The 23,506-nt window shown below is 37.6% G+C and overlaps 1 protein-coding gene across 20 annotated transcripts in view; it reads right to left on the reverse strand.

The window, feature by feature from the left end:
* The window catches only part of GPHN (gephyrin), a 238,719-nt gene that overhangs the window by 107,289 nt on the left and 107,924 nt on the right, over positions 1 to 23,506 (reverse strand). For 19 of the 20 annotated variants that reach the window (XM_081901116.1, XM_081901113.1, XM_081901109.1 and 16 more), the window contains 2 exons: positions 19,363 to 19,457; positions 7,005 to 7,071 (listed from right to left, as the gene is read on the reverse strand). In XM_081901116.1, coding sequence (XP_081757242.1) covers positions 7,005 to 7,071; positions 19,363 to 19,457 — 162 coding nt within the window. The remainder of the gene's footprint in view (positions 1 to 7,004; positions 7,072 to 19,362; positions 19,458 to 23,506) is intronic. The other variant, XM_081901115.1, reaches the window with a different exon arrangement.

Below are 23,506 nucleotides of genomic sequence, written 5' to 3' on the forward strand. Positions count from 1 at the left end.
CGCTGTGGGTTAAACCACAGAGCCTAGGGCTTGCCTATCAGAAAGTTGGCGGTTCGAATCCCCGTGACGGGGTGAGCTCCCGTTGCTTGGCCAACCTAGCAGTTCGAAAGCACATCAAAGTGCGAGTAGATAAATAGGTACTCCAGCGGGAAGGTAAACGGCGTTTCCATGTGCTGCTCTGGTTCGCCAGAAGCGGCTTAGTCATGCTGGCCACATGACCCAGAAGCTGAACGCCAGCTCCCTTGGCCAATAAAGCGAGTTGAGCGCTGCAACCCCAGAGTCATCCGTGACTGGACCTAATGGTCAGGGGATCCCTTTAACTTTACCTTCTTCTTAGCTTGTTTCTCCTTTTCACCCTGAGTTTGGGCTTCTTCAAAGTCCATGACACCTTTGGTAAAGGCTGTTCTCCAATTGGAGTGCTCGCAGGCCAGTGTTTCCCAGTTATCAGTGCTTATACAATATTTTTGAAGATTTGCCTTGAGAGCGTCTTTATACATCTTTTGTTGTCCCCCAGTATTTCACTTTCCATTCTTAAGTTGGGAATAGAGTAGTTGCTTTGGAAGACGATAACCAGGCATCCAAACAACATGACCAGTCCAACAAAGTTGATGTTAAAGAATCATTGCTTTGACACTGATGATCTTTGCTTCTTCCAGTACACTGACATTAGTTCACCTGTCTTCCCAAGTGATGTGTAAAATTTTCTGGAGACATTGTTGATGGAATCTTTTTAGGAGTTGGAGATGGCCATGTGAAGAGCTTGTGGGAACAAGATGGGGTGATCATATCATTGTGTACAGAAACATTTGAAGGATATCAGTTTCAGTAAAAAATAACTGTTTTTTGTGGTTTCTGTGCAGTCTCAAAAATGGAAAAATAGTGAGCTGACATGCCAGGTGGAAGACGCAGACTTCCCATAAAAAAGTTAGACATTAAAAATTGTTTCCTTGAAGTTGTATCCCTTCATGCAACTCACTGACTTAAATGCTTTAGAGAGATAGGTGTAGATCACTTTGAAACATTTATAAAGCACCAATCACTTTCAGAAATGCAGTCCTTGAGGTCTGCATTTTTGTAGTGTGAATGTGAACTCCTAAGAGACCCTATACTTGGACTAAATTGTAATATAGTTTTAATAACTAAAACAATCCATCTGGAAACAAGACTAGGCAGAAACTTTATTCCTCTCTCCAAAATGTTTATTAACTCTATGAAATCTTCAGCAACAGCTTGCCTGACACTCAAGGTGTAGCACACTCACCCATTATCATCCTGAAGATCAGAAAAAAATAAAAGCCCAACATAATATATTTAGTGATATGAAAATGAGAAACTTGCTTTAGAGCATTTACCTAACAAGAATGAAAAATGAAACTTAAGATATTATACATCTCAAAGCATAAACTGCAAGTAATCACCATGTCAGATTTTTATTGTTTATACCAAATAGCCATTACAATATACATCACAAGACAAAATATATTTCAACAAAAAATTAATACAGGAGGAGGTTAGCTTATACATTTTCAAAGATGCAATCTGTAAAAACTTAAACTTGTAATGTTCCCCTAATCTTCTAAATCAAAAATCCTGTTGCCAGTCAACACTGCTTTAGGTAAAAATACTTTACTTTCTTACACTACTTTCTTACAGCTGGCACTTATAAAGCTACACTATAGTTAACAAATCTGTTTATGGTCAGCAATCATATAACTTTAAATTAATTTTATTGACCTTCCATAAAATTATGAAAAGAAGACAGAGATCTACCCCTTGGAAAGTAAGATAAAGGACAATACAAAACATAAAGCAAAATGTATTCAAACTCATCTGACCTGCATATACTGAAATTATAATTTATGTATTTATTTTTAAATTTACTAGTCAGATAATATTTGTACATAATTTAGAATCAATCCAAGCCTTTGCTGTAAAAACTCCTGGAGAACATATGGCTATTAGCTCAAAGAGTTTTAACACCAACTTCAAATGAACAAGGGGGAAATTCCCTTGAGGCACCGGAGTTTTTCTAGTGGGTATAAGGGAACCAAACCTCTAAGTCAGTGTTTTTCAACCTTTTTTAGGCAAAGGCACACTTGTTTAATGAAAAAAATCACGAGGCACACCACCATTAGAAAATGTTAACAAATTTAACTCTGTGCCTATATTGACTATATATAAAGCAATTCTCTTGAATAGGAATCAAATTAACACAAAGAAAGTATTTTATAATTACTTTATTATGAAATAGTAAGTAAACAGAAATATGAAAAATTATAAAATACTTTATTTTTAAATCTTTCAAATTTTTCAATTTTTCCCACGGCACACCAGGCAACATCTAGTGTGCCGCGGAACAGTGGTTGAAAAACACTGCTCTAAGTCTTAACATCTAACTACATGCTACATTAGTCATTCACCTGAGCTGTTGGATGCAGTTTTGTTTTGTTTTGTTTTGAAAGACAAATTGCCAGTGTGTAGACTTGATCTAACCCTCTAGGCCTAATTGAACTCTTACGACTGAAAGAGCCAACAATTCACTTCAGGTCTAGCAAATTAAAATCCATGTTAATAAAAATTTCTTAAAGAAGCTACTGTTGGAATATTTTCCATCACATGATATATGAATAGTGTTTCTCCACACTTATAAAAGAATCTCTACTGAAGATTGGCTTCTGAAGAAGAGATACAATCTTTAAACTACAGTTCCCATCATCCCTGACCACTGGTCCTGCTAGCTAGGGATTATGGGAGTTGTAGGCCAAAAACATCTGGAGGGCCGAGTTTGAGGAAGCCTGCTCTAAACCCTCAGATGAAGAGTCTGGGTATTGTGATATAACAGAGACACCTCTATTGGATATTAATAGAACCGGATGTGAAAGGAAAATGTGAATAACTGAAAACACTTTCTGTAGGTTACATAATGTAGCATTATCAAAAGCAATAATCTGGGAAACAAGTAAAGTTGTCGCTAGAGGTCATATTATATCACAACTGCCTTCCTATATCAAAAAAGAAATGCTTAAAATTACAAAAGATATATAGATTTTAGAAAGCAAAAAGAAATTTAAACACTCTAAAGAACCATATGAGAACTCCATTGACAGTAAAGCTACTTGTTTTAGGAGAGCCTTCTGTTAGTCAACAGGGATCAAATTGATCTTTGGCACATACCCACATACCAGAAAAATTGCTCTAAAACAGTATAGGAGGTGATGTTGGAGTCTGCAAAGGGAATTGCTGAAGATTGCCTTGAAGTTTTGCTGGTAGAAGGCTCAACTGGAAGCCTTCCATCAATGGAAAGACATCAATATATACAAACTCCTATCTGAAAAAGGGTAAGTTATATAAGTTGTGATAGTGGGTGGAAGAAAAGTATCCACATGACTGTGACCAGATTTATCACTCTAACAATTAAACATATACAGTCATACCTTGGGATGCGAACGTGATCTGTGCAGGAGGCACGTTCGCAACCCGCAGCGCCGCCTCTGTGCATGCGTGTGACATGATTCAGCGCTTCTGCGCATGATGTCATTTTGAGCTTCTATGCATGCACGAGCGCCGAAACCCGGAAGTAACCCGTTCCGGTACTTCCGGGTTCAACGCGGTCCGCAACCTAAAAACGCGCAACCCGCAGCGTTCACAACAATGCCACTTATCAGAATAATGGGGCCAATTATGTTATTTTCTGGTAAACAGATGAACTATTTATAATGGATCATGAACTTCTTCACTAGGAAAGCACCCCCACCCTCTAACTCTCCTCTTCATACCAATGGTATAACCTCAATGTCTGATGTGCCTGCTTCCCTCCAGTAAGGTGACTGTTTTCTAGAAAGTGACAATATTTCCTTCATTGCTCCAGCACTAATTCTCATTACTTGTAGGAACTGGCCTTTTGTTTTTTGTTGCTCTCTCATCTTTTTAGATACCTTCTGCAATGGTTCTAAATAAGCTTTGCCTCTGAAACTTGGCCTTCTTATGTACTAACCCATTTAGAGTAGAGGGAGGGATCTTTCAACATGGCCTTAAGAGTTTTTGGCACTGAGGTCTTCTTGTGGAATCCATGCACATTTCCCTTTCATTCTGGACTCACAACTGATATGGATAAAAATGAAATGGGTTTCTGAGGAGTTTATAGTCATATTTTTCATTATGACTTATTTGCATTTGATAGGATTGTTAGAAGATGTATGACGTTTGTGGTATATTTTGGCATTTCTGCTTTGTGTACAGCAACGTAGGAAGGTGGTAATAATAATAATAATGAAATGAACTTCTCAATGGAAGAGGTACTCCATGTAATTTGGCTGGCTACATATATATATATTCCATCACACCTCCCTCCCACAAAGTTGTCTATAAATTAGAAGTGCTGTCACTTCAAGACATAGAAGAATGCTGAAAAATCTGATATGGCAACTTGAACTCTGAACAAATAATAATGCGGTGTCTGTGGTCAACCAAATGAGTGATATCATTTACTGAGGTAAAAATTCTAGATAGTCATCCACAGCAATACTATAAACTCGACTAATTAATTATATACAAATTATAACTCAGAATGTAAGTTGAAGTAAAGAGTCTGAATATGATTTCCAAAGAGGAAATGTTTACAGACTTTTCAGGGAGAGAGAATGCTGTCCTCTACCTCCCCTCAGATGAGTGAAGATGAATAAACTAATCAAAAGGGAAACAATTTATGCTGTTGGAAGATCTCTGGAAGACATAAATAGCTTTCATTTTGCCGCACAAGATGACCCTTCCACTGAATTGCCAAGCTCCATTCAATAAAAGGATCGGTTTCATTATAAAACTGGCAAAATCTAAAGGTGCTTCCAGTTACTGAACACATTTGCCAACAAATAAGTACATTTGTATATTACATATGCATTACATACAAAATCAAAAAGAAAGGCATTAAACTGTACAACATCTTTACAATATTTCTACTTCCCTTCTGAGTGAAACTGTGGCCAAAACTTTTAACATATACTGGTTACAATTTGATAAATTTCTTATCCAGTTTACTTCATTGAATGTTTCTTGGTCTTCTATTGTATTTTCTCTACTCAAGCTCAAATATCTTATTATAGTAGCTTGTGAAAAATAAATACTTCATATCACCAATGGCTTAGAACAAAGGCAACAGATAAAAAAGTAATTTTCTTAAATGTAGCCAACTTGATTTAGGGAGACTGCCACATATTTTTTGACAGTGAAATAAATATTATTTTCTAATTCCAAGTCTTATAGCAATTGATTTCTATTATAGCTATATACATACTTTTAAAAGCTAAACAATTATCTAATCACTATCCTAATATCTTATAACTTCTCAGGTGTTTATAGACTCAATGATATGGTGGCATAAAAGTGACAAACAATTGTTCACACAGAAAATTTTGTTTTGTTTCCAGTGTGGGCCATACTTACTCTGGTTGAGGTATAAGGGGATCACAGGTTTTTCACCTCACATTATTAAGAGTCCTTACTGCTGAATATTAGTGAAAGCTACCACATAAAAGAATCTCAGATCTCTCAAGTGTTACTGACAGGAAGATTCAAAGTTTTAAAGCACCCTAAACCAGTTCATGTTACCTTGCTTCAAAATTTATTGAGGGAGTTTGCCGCACTGTGAATATATGCTCCCTCCTCTTACATTTTCAGCTGAACAGAACACTTGCCAACATATAAACTGTGGTTTAAGTAGTTCCTTGAAACAAGGGTTGCAAACCAGTTTCAAACTGATTTGCATTGTTTTAATTCAAGGCATTTTAACTCAAAGATTTATATCAGTAAGAAGAAAAGCTGCTTTTTATATAACTGATTTAAATTGAGTTAAGCAAACTTATTCAAATATTTCTTAAATAATGGTGCAAATCTGATCACCAAAATCATGTTATTTTATCACTAAATATATTATCATTTGCAGGGCTTCATTTTTGCAAATAAATCTTGCATATCCTTTCTTGCACTACATAAAATGTGCACTGTTCCCTTTTTAACCTATAAAATATCCCCAAAGAGAATACAGAAACCTGCACATTGGAAAATTTTGTCTTCTTTTCTATGTTACTCTGCACAATCTCACCCTCACAAAAACAAAGTAGAAAGTGAAACTGAAATACCCACAAGTGAAAGGTCAAAGCATAGCCTGATAGTTTACTGGGCAGACCAGAGAGGTTTCTCTTTATTGGGTGAAAAGGAAATGTCTGTATTTTGTAGAAAACTATTCATAGCTAAGAAATTATAAAATCGGTTCTTTTTTAAAAAAGAAAAACCTCCTTTAACTCATTATGTTAAAGCAGTGGTACTGATTCGGTTTCCAGATTAAAAATAAAATAATGACAAACTTAAATAATACTATTTCTTACTGCAGTTGTTCTTATTATGATTATTATATCATTCATTTTTATCTACTCTACCACTGTTTGCCCATTTGGACAACATGGCAAACTATTTTGACAAACCAGCAAGTGTTATATCTAACCAGGTATGTGAGAAGATAAGAGAAAAGAGCTTATGTGAACCAACACCCACAGCTGCCATTTCGGTTTCAAAAAGCAATCATGTATCACTGAACAATGATGCCACATAATGTATAGATTTGCCCCAACACATTCTAAATCAACTCGGTAATGTAACTTCAGATATGTGCCATAATTCAGCAATATTCCATACATAAGTGGTATGATGCACATATACCCACCCAGAAGGGCTCCCTCATTCATTTCAGAGGATTGGGCTGAATGATTACCAGTTGACCTTCAGATACCAAACAACTCGAAGCCTTTGTTTTGATAACTGGGATGATGGCATTGTAGGTTTCACAAGATAGAACACTAATGTTCATTAAAAATAATGTTCACCTTATTGTTTCATTGTTAATTTCATGGTTGTTACAATTCATGGGAGAAATAACTTAAAAGGCAAAATTATTCTCCTTCCCCAGATTCATCATGAATATTAATAATTTTTTTCCCCAGAATACTGCTTACCTGGGACCCCTTCTTGCTACCTGGAAGATTAATTATAAGAGTTTTCCCTCTGATTCCGCATACAGGTCTGAAAAGAGAAGAGACTGTGATGAATATGAGTGCATGGGAAACATCAACACTGGAACAAAATGTTTTATTATTCATAACTGTCTACCAATGGTCAAGACAGGGGAGGTCTTAAGATGTGCTCAGTAGAAACAGACTATTCAATACAATGGACCAATTTGATTTAAATATATTTGATTAAAGCATTCCATCAACACATTAAGCATGGTATGAGCGTGAAAGCTTTCCAAACGTGGCAACGAAAGTAGCAACTCTTAAACGGTTTTAACAGTAGCAAAGCATAATTATTACATAGCTTCTCTTTCAAAAATAGTGCCCTCATTGATTGATTGATTGATTGATTGATTGAACTAATAAACAATCTATGTTAGGGTTAGAGGGAATACTTCATTCCCATGATGTTTTCAAGACATGTGAGGCGAGGCACATTGTCCACGACCTGTTAAATAGAATACTTTACCATTTTATTTATGGGTAGAGAAGAGAAGTAAGAATTCAAATAATACTTTCTAGGTTGGCCAGAAATTCTCTAACATTTTGAAGGAAATCTAAACAAGAAAATATTCCTTTCTTTTCAGCACCGGATTAAACATGACTTTCTCATGCATGCACTCTTGAATTTCGGCAACTGGCTAAAATGTTTTAATCAGTTCTAATTTTGGTTCCTCAGTTTTGTTTTTGTTGGGTTGATGTTGGTGAAATGTTTAGTTGGGGTAGTCGCTATTTTAATTTGGGTATAACTGTAAACTGTTCATTATTGTTATTATTGTTGTTGTTATTGGTTTCTATTGATTTATTGGTTTGTTTGTTGCTTGTATAGGATATTTTGTTTTTTAATGTTTGGTGCTTTGTTGTGTTTTTATACATGTTGTAAGCCACCCAGAGTGGCTGGGGAAACCCAGCAAGATGAGCAGGATATAAATTACAAAATTATTATTATTATTAAAAACATTTTTGTTTGCTCAGGTTTAATGAGCTTTATGCAGCTATTTTGTTGTATTTCATTGCTCTGCTCTGTTTCTTGTTTTAAATTGTGAGTTTCAAAAGTTTTTTTCTTTTTGACTTCACTTTTTTATTGTAAACAACCTGAGAAACAAATAGTAAAAAGTAATAACCAAATCAATTTTCAGAAAAAAATATTGCTATGTCCTGGGCCATATTTTGCCATGGAGCAGAAAGGAAGATTAAGGATCCAGGGTACCCTTCAAGATTCTAAGACTAAAGAGTAAGTTACTGACTTAAATGTGAATATCATAATTTTATATGGTTTTTTCTCCCCTTCTATATTCTCTGGATTCGTGAAGTAACCATTATTCTGTATTATCTAGCTGACTATACCTGCTACAGTTAGACCCATATGATATAAAGGGTGTAAAATAAAACACATAATTTAATTAAGGTCTAAAATACATTCCACAGATATATAGGTCTTTGATTAATTCAGACATGTACAGAAACTCTGTTTACAGAGAAATGACAGTTTTAAATTGCTTTAAACACTAAGAATTTCATTAACTTTATTGCAAGCTTATGAAAATGCATAAAATACACAAAATCCAGAGCAATGACATTTAATTTTAAATAATAATATTTCTATTTTTTTACTTATGAAAGGTTACCTAACAATTCCAACATAACAATTCCTATCAGTAGGCTTGAATCGTAAATTTTACTGATAACTCTTGAGATGCATACAGTGGTACCTCAGGTTAAGAACTCGATTCGTTCTGGAGGTCCATTCTTAACTTGAAACTGTTCTTAACCTGAGGTACCACTTTAGCTAATGGGGCCTCCCACTGCTGCCATGCCGTTTCTGTTCTCATCCTGAAGCAAAGTTCTTAACCCGAGGTACTATTTGTGGGTTAGCGGAGTCTGTAACCTGAAGCGTCTGTAACCTGAGGTACCACTGTAGTCTGAAATGAAAGGCTTATATTTTGATAGCCTCCCTTCATATTATGCGAATAGCTAAATTTATGCATTATCTTCATGGTATCCCTAATTTTCTTTAAGCCTTGTCTCACATCTTGTTGATCAGATGACTGCTTTCTGATAGATTTCCTGTCTTTTGCATTAAAAAAAATTCTCTGGATTTTATAGCCCTTGTGGTGAATATTGAGAAATTGTGGGGTGCAGGTAAAGTAGAAGCACACATTCTTCATTAAAGAAGTATTTTTACCTGCTACTATATTTCTGATGAGTTGTCCTAAATTTTTTCAAATGAAGTTCTTAGCACTATAACCCTGACTCACCTGAATGCATAGCAGCCAAGGCTCCAGGCACTTAGCTCCAGTCATATCACCATCAGTCTAATCATCGGTTCAAGGCAGGAATGAATCCATTTCCTGGTTCATTCATCCTGATCAGATGTTCAGTGCTATGAACAATAAGCTGATGAATGTAAGCCCTCTGGGGCTAAACCAGGACAAGAACTGCACATACTGCCTTTGCTTGCAAATGCAGATTCTTATGCAGCTAGGAACACATGTGCAGAAGACTGCTTCTGTGTATGTAAGGCATTACTTCAACTAGGCATATTTGTTTTTCTCCATGCAAACATCACCAGTGCAGGAAACAAAGCAAAGAAACCTTAAAGGTAAGCTGGAAGCACCATTTGAGGCCCAATATGCTTTAAATCAAGATAATCAAGGGCTAGCAATAAAAAAAGGTATTAATAATGTCAAATAATCACAAAAACTGTTAAAAACAACAACACATTGTGACTCATTCAAAATAAAAATATGGCACAGCTTGTTGCATGGAACAGCCAAGCCACAAGTAACTGTTTCACAGAAATAAAAACTCAATTATTTCTCTTTAAGAAAACCCGCTCTGAATCCACAAGTATTTTCAACAAACACACATAATAATCTATAGTAAAACTGTATGTTTGTTTACAGATGATATACAACCACAGACTCCTAAGATGCTCTTTTTGATGCCCCTAATTTTATAAGAACAAACTCTCAGCATACTATAAGCAAATCAGCAATGAACCAGTACATATTAATTTTATTGCCAATTTTTCTCTATCCATATAGAAAGTGATCACTATCCTTTTGAGCTTATTTTAGATTTCAATATTGCTGGAGGTCAGCTATCTTACTGACATAATTGGAGTCAATGGGTCTTGGGGACCAGAAGAATGAAGTAGTCTGAGGCTCTCTGGCTCTTGGATTAAATTGATGAGATCTGACCAATTAATAATACTTCATCCTCATTGTCTTTTGTGGAAAGCTTCTTCTTTAATTATTTACCAACAGGCAGCAGACAGACCTTTTCTAATTACACCATATATCTCATATCAGAATTTTGGCCCTTCCACTGTGTGGTATGATAAGAACTGCAATAATGCTAAAAGGACTCTGGTTAAATTCTCCAGACAACACTGTAAACTAAAAATGGAAGTAGCCACTGAACAGCTCATCAAATTTAGATCATACATCAAAAAAAGCAAAAAGCAAGTATATAACAGAACTCAGTGGAAAGACTCGGCTGTCAGAGAAATAATGAGTATAAGTTTTGGGCTATCATTCCTTGTGGACTGGCTAAGTGAAGAGGGGTTACTAAAGCTCAGATTTCAACTGATGATTAGACTAATTATTTTACAAAACTATATAACTCCTCAACAGCTTCTCCTCCCCTTTGGTGGATTAATGAGTTTTCCCTAACTGGGATCCAGCAACTTTATGTATGGTCAAATCTCTGAATGATCCAACTAGGTCAAATAAGTCCTCAAGGGAAGATCACATGCATCTCAAACTCTTTAATATGCATTCTAACTGTGGCATCCTCTCCTCAATAAATTGTTTATTGATATTGGCTTGACAGGCTTAATTCCTTTATGGTTGGAACTGTCTGTGGTTTATCCTTTTTTAAAATCAGTTTGTTGCATGTTTCCTGTAAAACTTATTTCTGCTTAAGTTGCAGGCGTGTATCTCCTGCAACGGTATTCTGTCTGAAGAGAAAGCTGGGGTTAGAAATTCTTATTCCACTATTAATTGTTGCCATACTCTGTTCCATCTTATTGGGGAAATGGTTAAAAATATCCATTGTTGACCTATCCTCAGCTTTTGAGTTGCTAGATAGAAGCGGTCCTTGGGCTAAGTTGCTGCCCTAGGCTGCCGATGCTTCTTCAAAGTCTGGGCCATGATACATTTGTTAAAATTAAAGTAGGCAGCAGTGGACCTCTATCTGACCCAATTCCAACTATGAACATAGTTAAAGAGGAATGTTTTTGGTGCTTTTGCTTTTCAGCCTTTATGTCAATGTTCTGGGTAAATTGTTTGGGAAATTGGATGCCATAAGAAATAGAAAGGTCAGCATCATTCTATGCATGGGGCAGTCTGGAAAAGCAGATGGATCTGCTGCCCAATTTCTATCAGAAGGAACAGCTTAGTATTAATATTTTTTCTAAAACTAAAGTGCTGGCATACAGTAAGCGATCTCCCACATATAACTGGATAAATTATTTTGTTTTTTAGGGGTTCACTTTGCAGCTAATTCTTCTTTGGTGGCCCATAAGGATGCTACTCTAATTAAAGTGAGACGTCTTGTTGGAACCATTTTGAATTCTTTTTATACAAAGGGAGGACAACAAATTGCTCCAGCCCTAAAAATCTTTTTGACTGAGGATAATTCTTCCGTTGAACACTGTCCAGGAGTTGGAGAAAGTTCAAAATTCATTACTAATGGAAGTACTGCTTTACCTGTTGGTACTCCTGTTGCTTATGTTGGTGCAGAAGTAGACTGGCCTTCTGTCCAGACTAAAATACAAGTCAAATTATTTTGGATTTTCTAGGCTGTATCCATGTATCAAATTGGCTCACCAGAAAGCTAATTATTTGGATCTAATTAGTAGAGCTGCGCAACTGATTTATCCATATTCGGAACAGAGTTGATTTATGCCAAATCCAAATCAGGCCAAGGCAGCTACAAATCGTTCCAGAGCAGTCCAATTGATCTGTAGTGATCTGTAGTGATTTGTGCCAATCTGGAACTAAAGAATAGTTCATCTAAGGCCAAGGAGAACTATAAGGAGAACGCTAGTGGGGAGAGGCAGGGAAGTCATTTGTGTTCCATAAATATGATACTCATTACTATAGCACAAACAGATGGATGTTTTGGGCTGCCACTATTCTCTCATGCACTAACATATCTGGAACTACACTCTGTCCAGTGCCCCAGAAGATTCCTCCCTCCCTGCATAGTCACATAAAGATGGAATATAGTGACATTCCTGATCTGAAATCTGTTGCATTCCAAACTGGAGAAACACTAATAACAAAGTATCAGAAATCTGAACCGCAGGTTTATTCCTAAAATGGAGTGACTTCTAGCTTGGAAATTATTAATTTTTTTAAAAGAGGGGGTGAGGGAGATCATTTTCTAAATAACAGAGACAAATGCTTGTCTAGATCCTGGAAAAGAGCCTGTACAGGCAAGGCAGATATGAGGAGTTGACAAGAAGGAAGCGAGACAGGAATGAGCAACCAAGAGAAGGCTGGCAAAGTGAAGGAAGAACAGCAGGGTGGGGCGCAATCAGGAACAGCATTTGTGCACATGGAAACGTTTGTTGTCCGATGCCAGCAAGGAAAAAATAAAGCCCAATCACAGTGGGAAAGGGGTAGAGTTATTTGGGTCGAAGAAAGCTTGTACCATTCCAAAGACATACACTGAGTCAAAGAACAGGGTTCTAGTTCAGTTAAAAGAAAATATGTGGTGAGGACCACGGCAATAACTAACAGCAGTACATAGAGTCTCTAGCTCATCATTATGTGTTATGAACCAGGCTGTTGTAATTATGTCAGGTCACATAGGAAGTTGAATTAGAAGGTACAGGGGGGGAAGACTCTATTTGTGGTTGCTATTTTCAGCAGCACCCTTGTGTTCTTTGCAAAATGCCATTCCATCAGAAGCTACACTTATCTCTTAGCCCCCTCCACTTTGCATTGACATCTCCTGTACACATATGTGAGGAACCTTATGTTCCTTATTTCAACTCACAAAGCTGGAGCGTCATGTTCTAAGGCTGATAACTTCCTTTAGTAGATGGGCTATTTGTGAAAATTCTATGAGTGCCGATTAGTTCCATCATAATTAGTGCCACTCAGGACAACCACTGAAACACCCCTAATTTATAACAATGTAGATTTGGTGGATAACCACCATCATAACAAAACGTTTAAAAAGTTTCATATTCAGAAGAATCTAGGTCTAATATAGACTTAGATATAGAATCTAATCACTATTTGTATACAAAAAGCACCATGTGATAATTTAACAAAAGTGGTTAGGCCAGAATAGTAATAATGGTCTAGAAACAGCACCTCCTAAGAACAGAGTAAAGGAAACACAGGCAGGTAAAGTACTGATTCATATAGAATAGATATTTCCCACCATGTATTGCTACATCATCACCAAGTGTATTTTAGCACACCATTTCACTACTGCTTCATTTGAAGCAAATACATTCAGAAGCAATTTTTGCAATTGGAGCTGCCTCAACACAGTAATTGAACAGTCTTACTGAACAAGCATGTTAAGCTGAAATCACATGAAGGAAAGTAACTGAGTAAACACAGCCTCAAGTTACCAACAGAAACTGCATAGACCTTGAAGATGGATTCCAAACAGACTTGTGCAATACTTTCTTACAGTTAGGGATTCAAGAAGGAAATGCCATTTGACATCTGTGAAGCAGATTTGTGTCATTTTCCTCATCCTAGTAAGTGTATCAAACACATTAGCAACAAAGCAAGCAAAGTTAATATAACTACAAACAGAGTAACTGCTTTAGTAACCATTCAGTAGCAAAGTCTCAAGCCTGAACTAGACATGATAGTAATATATCAGTGTATTCCCTTCACATAATCACCTTCCTGCAATCTCTTCCCCCACCCCATTTTCCTCTTTAGCAGGGTTCTGATTTCAGAAGTATTATTGGTCGGGAGAAAAGGACTTGGAGAAAGGGAGTGTGGAACGGTAAGCAACAAGGCGAGGTTTTGTACTCCTCACCCATGCATCCCTTTGCTTTTTAAAAAAGAGATACCCCTTCTCTTTCTATATGGGGGGAACTTATTTAAATTTAAGGTCATCACCACCTTGTATACTGTTTTCGTCTCCCTCTCACACAGCTACTCATATTTACACGAGTACACCCTTCACTCCCATCTCTGTATTCATACATACACAAATCCATCCACACACATCCACATTCCCTACAACCATTTTATTCTCCCCATCACCCCCTTTTTCTGCTCTCCTCCCCCTTCTATCCCCCCTGCCTGTGACAATTAGGCTTAGAGGGTGAAAACTCCCGTGGGCATCAACAGGAGCTTTTTCTGTTTAACTGCTGTGCAAATATAGTTGTTGGTGGGGGGTGGCAATGCACGGGTGAGGGTTAGCCTCCTTCCAGTTGCCATTCCCATGAAAATTGCCCGCCCATATGACAATGGGAACTCTCTGCCTTCTAACATCACATGACAGTGAGCAAGGCCAACGAGAGAATATCCAAGGCAAATCCAAAGGCTCTACAGATTGGCTCTTCTATGTGATATGGGCAGATCTGTGTTTAAAGCCCACCCCCATTTTAGAGTACTTCCAGAATGGTCTTTGTTCCTCAGTGATATTTCAAAGTCTTATGAGATTTACAGTTAATTAAGCTGCTTAACGGACACATCACGCACAATCCCAATCACATTCATACACAATGACAATTTCACTGCCACTTTGGCGGCAAGGAGGAGAATAAAGATAATCCAATGCTTGAATGGTACAATGAACTGTCTAGTTTTGGAAATGAGTCTACTTTTAATTCATTTAACATTTCCCCCCTTTTAACTGCAAAAATTAGAAATACAATAAAATAATGATAGGGAAGAAACCCTATGAACAACATTATTTGCTAGTCTCTGCCATGGAAAGAGCAGAAACACTAACTTTTATAGAACACTCATAATGTGTTCTTGTTGAATTATTTATACTTAAATATTTCATTTTACAATTCATCTTGAAAGCTACATGTGACCACCTAATCTCTGTTCCCCCACCCCATAATTATGTTCAACTCAAGAGAGGCACAGTATTAATTTTCTCTAATACAGACTTCCTCAATTTGGTGCTTGATGGTTTGAATGATGAACTCCCATCATTCCCGACGACTGGCTGATGGAAACTGTAGCCAGAAATATCTGGGCCTGGGGGACACCAGGCTGGGGAAGACTGTTCTAACATATACTTAGTAAAGTGAATTTCCTTGATATCTCACGAACATGAACCAAGTCAGTTATACCTGTGTCATGTACAGACAGGCCACAGTCCCATGACAACGACAACACATGTGCATCCACTTATGCAGCCTCTGGCATTAAAAAAATAAACCTTCTTAGCAACTGCTCTTATTGTTGTTATAAAGTTGTTATAAAGCAGTTGTTATAAAGAAAGCTGGGAGTTTAGTGGAAGCAATGTGAGAGAAAAATTCTCATAAAAATACAGGGATATGTACCAAGCTTTGTTCTTTGCTAGTTTTGGGACTTATGAAATGACTATAAATAATTTATTTTATTATGACTAAATTATTCATTTTTATTTATTTTCTATATTTATAGGAACCGTGTTTATGTATGTTCTCTGTTGAATACTGCTTACAAGCTAATTAATGAGCAAGTTTCATGCCATCTTAAAGTATGACTACATTAGAAGTTAATTTATTTCAGGGGAAACTTACAATACAGTCCTTTTCTGGATTGTGTCTATGATAAGAAAATCACTGCTAGGTGAGCAGGGTTACTGAATGAAAGAACAAGCCAAGAAGTTGCTAGCAGCCATTAATTCACTAGACAGCCTTAGGCAAGTCAGCATTTCTCTGCATCAGCTGAAGTAGTGTATAGAAAGTGCAATGTTTTCATACATGCAGATTCACAAGAAAGTTTCAGAATAAGATCCTTAACCAGATTTCCCCCTACCAAACACCAATTTTTACCAATACTAACCAATCAAAATGTCATTTTTAAAAACTTAAATCAATATTAGCATTTTAAGAATTAGACACCTATGCCAGTTCAACTGTACATAGAGTGACAAAGAATGTTACCCTAAATATAGCACTGAAGATAATTTTCTAGGAAATGTACCACCATGTGCCACAAGTTACACTATTTTTGGGAAAAAAAACTGTTGTAGATCTAAAAGACACTATACGCAAAAATGGTAAGAAGCAGTGCTAACAAACATATGCTGACAGCAAAGGTCTATCTTTGAAGGGTGAAGTGCTTAAGGTCTCAAGCAACAAAAGCACTGGAAATCTGTAGCCAAAACATGTTTTCAAAATGCATTACTGTTTAACCATTCCACATAGCTATTTCAAGCATTTTGAACATTAGTTCTTATAATCTGATGTGGGGAAAGAACTTCCAGCCCATGGGTCAAATCTGGACGAGGTCTCCCCATTTGGCCGCAAGGCTGTTTTGGCCAAGCCACATCCACCTGCCTTGCACCTGACATCATAAATGTCAAGGCTTGGCCAGCTGGTTGCCAGGTGCTTCAGAAGCTCTGAGCAAAGCATTTTGCAAGCCCTGAGTTCATCACTTGCCAAGTCCCAAGTATAGGGCTTTGCAAAGCTCACTGAGCAGCACTTCCCAAGTGACCAACAAACGGTTGTTGGGAGCTTGGGAAGTGCTGTGCAAGGGCCTTTGCAAGCACTCCCAATTTACAGTGTCTACCAAACCCCTTTTGGCCAAGTCATATATAGATGGGCCTGCTTTTGCTATCAGCTAAACATTAGGAAGAACTTTTAGATGGTAAGAGCTGCAGGACAGACTCCCTCCGAAGATGGTGGACTCTCCTTTATGGGAGGTTTTGAAGCAGCAGTTGGATGGCAATCCATCATGCATGCTTCAGTTGAGGTTCTTGCATTGCAGGGGGCTGGACTACATTACCATCATGGTCCCTTCCAACTCTACAATTCTAGGATTCCATGATAGAAGTCTATTAGTATCTGAGTAACACTGATCCCATCCAATACAAGTGATGAGGTTGCTTTAAAACAGTATCTTCCAAGCAGGGCATCTTTCCATGGCTATTGCAAGATGATACTATGCCACAGGCTATGGAAGCTTAGCAAGTTCTTTATAGGTTTCAAAAGAGTTTTGGCAGTGACGTGCAATTGTATTTGAAAGCACCTTCATTTTCAAGTTGTTAGATTTCAGTTGCTCTTGTGGTCAGGAAGTGCAAGAGTAGAATCCTCCACAACACATTGAAAGATTGGAACAGTCTCTCTTAGCTGATCAATCCTCATCGGGTTTGGTGATGTCACCAGCTGTCTACACCTCTTCTTATGAGAACATCAGACAGAAAGTGGGCTAGATTAGCAAAATTTTCATCCATGGCAATACATTATCTCCATATCTGCAGTAGCTGCACATCAAGCACCCCACCAAGTTGTATTGGCCCCTTCAAATACGTTTGAGGGGATTGTGTGGCAGCCTTTGTAGAATACACTTCAATGTAATAATCAGAAATGACACCAACTTGTGTGAACATAAATTTGTGAGTTATAGTAACAAGGTGGTAAATAATTCCAGGTGCAATGTCCTGTTGTGATCCCTTTCAAGATTTCCATAATTCTCATATACATTGTTCAGATTACAAAGTTTGAATTGTCACAACTGAGCATTTAAGTTCTCTAAAACTATTCCAGAATGTGGCAGCTAGACTGGTGACTGGGAGTGGCCACTGGGACCATATAACACTGGTCCTAAAGGATCTACAGTTTCTGAGAACAATTCAAAGTGCTGATGCTAACCTTTAAAGCCCTAAACTGCCTCAGCCTGAAGGAGTGTCTCCACCCCCATCATTCAGCCCAGACACAGAGGTCCAACTTCAAGGAACTCCTTGCAGGTCCCTCACTGTGAGAAGTGAAGCTACAGTGAACCAGGCATAGGACCTTCTCAGCAGTAGGGCCCTTCCTGTGGAACACCCTCCCATCAGATATCAAGGAGATAAATAACTATACAACTTTTAGAAGACCCGGTCAGATGGGTGAGGTATAAATGATAAAATGCTGTCCAGCAGTTCAAGCTGCTATGTGGTCAGAAAACCTGGCCAATCTATTACACATTATTGGTATTATCATTTTTAGCAAAATTTAGCAGCTTTTCTGACTGTTTAGGTGTTGTGAATGACATAGTGCACCTTTGTTGTTGCCATTTGCAAAACATACAAAGTTCACACTAACTCCTTTAAGCTTCAAACAAGAGGCATCAAAACTCCAACAAAGCTTTATTTTAGGAGAAAGCAGGTAAAAATATGAAAAGGAGAACTCACAGTAAGGTAGGCCTGCAGCTCCTAGCTAGAATAAACCCTTTTCTAAATTACCCAGCTTACATCACCTCCCACAATAACCAGGAAATCACTTTTAAATAAAATGTAATGGTTTGTTCATGTTCCATAGGCCATGTGCCTCAGTTTGGCAAGTCAGTATTGTACATAATTGTTACCTTTATTAACAAGAAGCAGCTTTGATGACATGGGTCAGGAACACTGAAATTAGTATCTATATGCTGTTTATTTTATTTCATGTGGTTTTTTTGTCTTGTAACTGTTTTAAGAGGTATGGCTGTGTCTTCTATTCACTGTAATTTTGTACGTATCTATCTGACTTAGACATTCAGTGCAATTGTAGGAAAAATGTTGGCTGCTAAATATATAGTAGACTTGAAATAGCTGTGTGGGATGGTTAAAACAGTTCTGCTTTCCAAAGCCATATTTTGGCCAATTTCCAGTGTGCTTACTGCTCTTGCCCTTATGGCACTTCACCCTTAAAATGTAAGACTACTATAGCTATTATATATTTGGTTGCACAGCTGCTTACCTTCATCTTGGTGTACAGTATGTCTAAATCAGTTCATCACTTTCAGAAATGCGACAGTTAGCCTAAAAATAGCCTATCCCATGCCATTCACTGATATGTGCCTTTGAAAATGAACTTTTCTTTGTAGGTGGCATCCACCCACATCCTCTTTGTCCCCCTACGTAAAATTGATCTGGCATGGATACCTGCTTTTTAACAGACTGAAACCATTAACTCATTTTCTAAAGTACTTTCAAATATTGGCTGGCCTATTAACATGCCAGAGGTCCTAAAAGGATGAATCAGGAGCCTCAAAAAAGTGTATCTACCTGAATCTGAAAATGATGAAGGGGCCAAATATTAATGTATTGCTCAATGCAACCATTCCACCACCTTAAATATTTCTAGAGAAATAATTCATGGTATTTTTGTTAATATTCTTACCTAGAGAGCATGCCCAGAGGTGTAACATTAAGTGATCCCATCAGCATTGCCAAGGCCATCCCTGGGGCCTCTCGTTCTATTACTTCTTTAGTAGCCTGTAATCAAAGATTAAACAGCAGACTGAGTGAAAACAACAAAAAGAAAGTAAAATTAATATAAAACTAAATAAAAACTGAAATCTCCATCCTTTTCCTGAAGACTATGTAGCATGAATTTCAGTAGTGAATGTTACAGACTCAGGGCATATAACCAGTAAACACTCATCCACTAAGATTAGCTTCTGTGGAAGCTTGCATTACATTCCACTACAATTTCTAGGACTTTCTGCTGATCATACACTAGTCAGGTTTGCACATCAAATTAAACCATAGTTTAAAAACAAGCTATTGTTTAATGCAGTGAACTAATGCATGCTGTTGAAAAGTTTTCACTTTGTTCCTCTCCTGCTGTTCTGTCACCAGGAAACAAGCCAAACTCCAAACTTTGACTCAGGTTTCTCAAGTGGGTGCCATAGCCATAATAAGAGAACAAGGGAGGTGTTAATGGCGAGTTCTGGCACCTCTTTTTCTAGAAAAATAGCACTGCATGAGTGGCAGCAGCAGCAGGACGCAAGGGAGGAGAGGCACAATAACTTCTCAGGAGTATGCACCAGTATGCTTACATGAAACCATAGCTTGTTTTAAACTAATGTGACATATGAATGAGGCCAACGTATCTGTCTATGCAAAAGTAAGTCTAAGTAACTATAAGGATGCTCAATTAACATGACATTTAGTTTGCGAATGGTTAACAACCATTGGCCACAAAATACTTAAGCCATGCAAATAATAGATTTGATTTGCTCATAGCCTCACCTGGCCCAGTAGATTTCTCACAGAAATCTAAGTAACCTTAACAGTGCATATGGTTAATGAAAGGTAATGACTTATATAACCTTTCAAAATGATTACTATCTTTTGCCAATAATGCATATCTTCCATCCATGACTTGCAATCAATGGTTTTCAAACCTGCTGTATCTCCACTTTAGAAGCTAAGATATCATCAGCATGCTACAGTAACATTTGCCACCTACTTTGTATAAGAAATTCCTCAATTAAGGAACTACAACTTCCCATAGAGATGTCAGAAACAGTAAGAAAATATATGGGGCTGTTTTTAGAATTGAAATAATAGTATATTTTCAATTGCAGTAAACTTCTATTTTAAAAGAAAAGAAAAGCTAGGTTTAAAATTAAACCTAAACTTAATAAAATGTATTCAAAGAAGGTTAAAATTATCCTTGACCAGTCAAACCCCAAACTCTTATCAAATACAGGAATAGATAGGAAATTATGGACTGAAGGGACAAAGGAAGAAAAGGAGAAAAACACTTAAATACAACTAGATCAGATGCTTATGTGTTCTGGTTTTCTAAACAAATCTTCAGCTCAAATTCAAACCAGCAATTGGGCAAGAAGGAGAAAAGTGGCATGATGAATACGGTAAAGCTACTTGGTTTCAGGAGTGAAGACGTATAACTCCATCCCTTGTAGTGAGTCTGTTTTCTTTAAGCCTAAGCTTTAAAGCTAAACTTCTGGTGGCCTGTTAGCTTCTCTTCTCTCGGTAAAGGCAAATACAATTACTGTAGCTATCTCTTGGACTAAAGGGGAAGTCCACTGGAGTCATCTGTGTGGGAGGGACATTTTTTGGCTGCAGCCCAAACATAAAGTAGGCAGCATGAGTCATCCTGAGGTTCACTCTGACACCTCTCCCCTTGCTCCAGGTTTCTGGACTGTATTACCTCTGCCCTATGTTGCATACTTAAGCAGCCAGATCCTAGCTCTCTCCTGCATGAAATATATGAGGTCATTTCCAAACTGTGAGTGTTCCTATGTTTCAGTTCATTAGTCTTTGATATTGAAAATGGTGTCTTTCCCCCGAGACCATAAACTTAAGCTGTTTCACTTGTTTGGGAGGTAGGGAAATTGCAAGTTGTTGAATTACTTAACATTTTTAGGGGGGAAATTCTAACGAGATTCTAAGACCCAGTTCACATGTAATGCTCTCAAAGGTAGGCCTACCCTGTGGAAATTAGAACTTTATAGACCATATAATATGCTACATTTGAGTTGTGGCTCAGTGGGAGAACATCTGCTTTACATGCAGAAGGTTCTAGGCTCAAATTATGACATCTCCAGATATGGCTCAGAATTTTCCTAGCCTGAAGCCATGGATAGTCAATGCTAGTCAGCAATACTGAGTTAGACAAAGCAATGGCCTGACTTGGCTTTCTGTCTTCCTAATACCACTGGCAATGACATGCCAATGACATCAATCATTAGGTGAGAGTTTGCAAAATGAGTTGACAATTTCTACAGATTCCTATGGGGAAAAATCTAATGTGCTCCTGATCACAGAATTCTGACCCCCCCAAAAAAACCCTCCCCAAGAAACCTCAGAAAAAAGCTCTCTGATTTGTCCAGTTGCTCCCCTTCCCGCAGCTAACTACAGAAGTAAAAAAAATCTGAATCTGTGCTGTGTATGGTGAGGTTTGGGTACTAATTCCTAGTGTTCAGATAAGTGAATTTTCCCATAGCCAACTAAAGTAGGACCTGCGTGTACAGCGCCCTCCACTTATGCACATTCCACTCACACATGACTGCATTTATGCAGGTCGACGCTAAATAAATAAATAAATAAATAGACCTTCCCTTGGCCAGGGCTGCTGCCTGGAAGTTGCTTGGGGGCACTGTCTGAATGAGGGAAGGTGCCCTTCAATCAACTAGCAGCACAGGGCAGGAGGCGCCTTCTCCCGGCACTTGCTGCTCCGCTGTACATCTGCACCCCAATCCTGGCACCATTTCTACTGGGCGTCCTCCTCAGCCAGCCACTGCCATGTGCACTGGCTCCCGTCAGGCAAGCAGGCAGGCCCAGGCACTCACAGGTTGAGTGATTTTCAGAGCAAGTCTCTCTCTCTCCTGCCTCTTCCCTGCACACCCTCTCTATTAAAGTGGAGTCCTCCCCACTTTTCACAATTTCAATTATGCATGTGGGACCCCGGAACATAACTCCTGGGTAAGTGGGGGGCGGGACATGCCTGCAGTGTAAACTTTGGTTTTAGGAGGTTGTTTTTCAGTTATACAGTTTTTAAACACAATATTAATTAACACTGAAAGTGATGGAAGTATGTCCTGGGTAGCAGACAGAAAAAAAGAATAGTAAAAATGACCATAATAAATAAAATTGGAACTATTTTCTTTTAATAGTACTTAACATTTGTATAGTGTTTTCACTAAATGCTTCATTTGTATAGTGTTTTCACTAAATGCTTGCATTATATAATTGCAATCCTTTCAAACAATCCTGCAAAATATGTCAGTATTATTACTTCTAATGTTGTGGATAGGGACTAAAGCTGGGAGGGAGTAGTTGTCTAAGTTAGGTTCACTTAGTGATTTCATGGTGGAGGTGAGGTTTAAACAAAGATTTTCATAGTTCATCTCTTACCCACTATAACCATCATACTACATCAGCTTTATATCAATTTTATCAGTAAAATGGAGGTTGTAAAACAAATTATAAAGTCCAAATGCTTTCACAGCTTTCCCTCTTTGAAATAAGGGATAGATGGAGGGAAAACAATTTGACTGGTACAGACAGTTGCACAATGTAGACTTTACCCCACTGGAGCAAACCATCATTTTTAATGGAACTACTCTGTATAACAAAACTACCTCCTTGTATCCAGCTATGTAAGCATAAGTTATAATTTCTGAGGAACACAGAGACCACATTCTGAACATGATCAGATTTCATATTTGAGCAAGTTGAATAATTTACCAACATCAATCAACTAACATTAACCAACTATCAAATAGAAAAGCAGTATCCCCATCACTATAAAAGCAACTTATATTATCTGAATAGAAAGGTGGTAGAAGAAAGGTTTGAAGATTCAAATAAATTTTCAATGAGGTTAATCCAAGGAACAATTATTGCTAATTGAAATTCACAAGACTAGTCCTGTGCAAGATTCAACCATCACAACAGAAATAATGTAAAAGTGGAGTTGCTTTAACCATTCAGATATAATCTGCTATTGCTTTGAGAAAAAAATGTCCTTCAAGTACTAATGATTTTGGACATTTAATGTTAAACACAAG

The sequence above is a fragment of the Podarcis melisellensis genome (assembly GCF_964234715.1).
Source record: "Podarcis melisellensis genome assembly, chromosome: 1".
NCBI lineage: Eukaryota > Metazoa > Chordata > Lepidosauria > Squamata > Lacertidae > Podarcis > Podarcis melisellensis.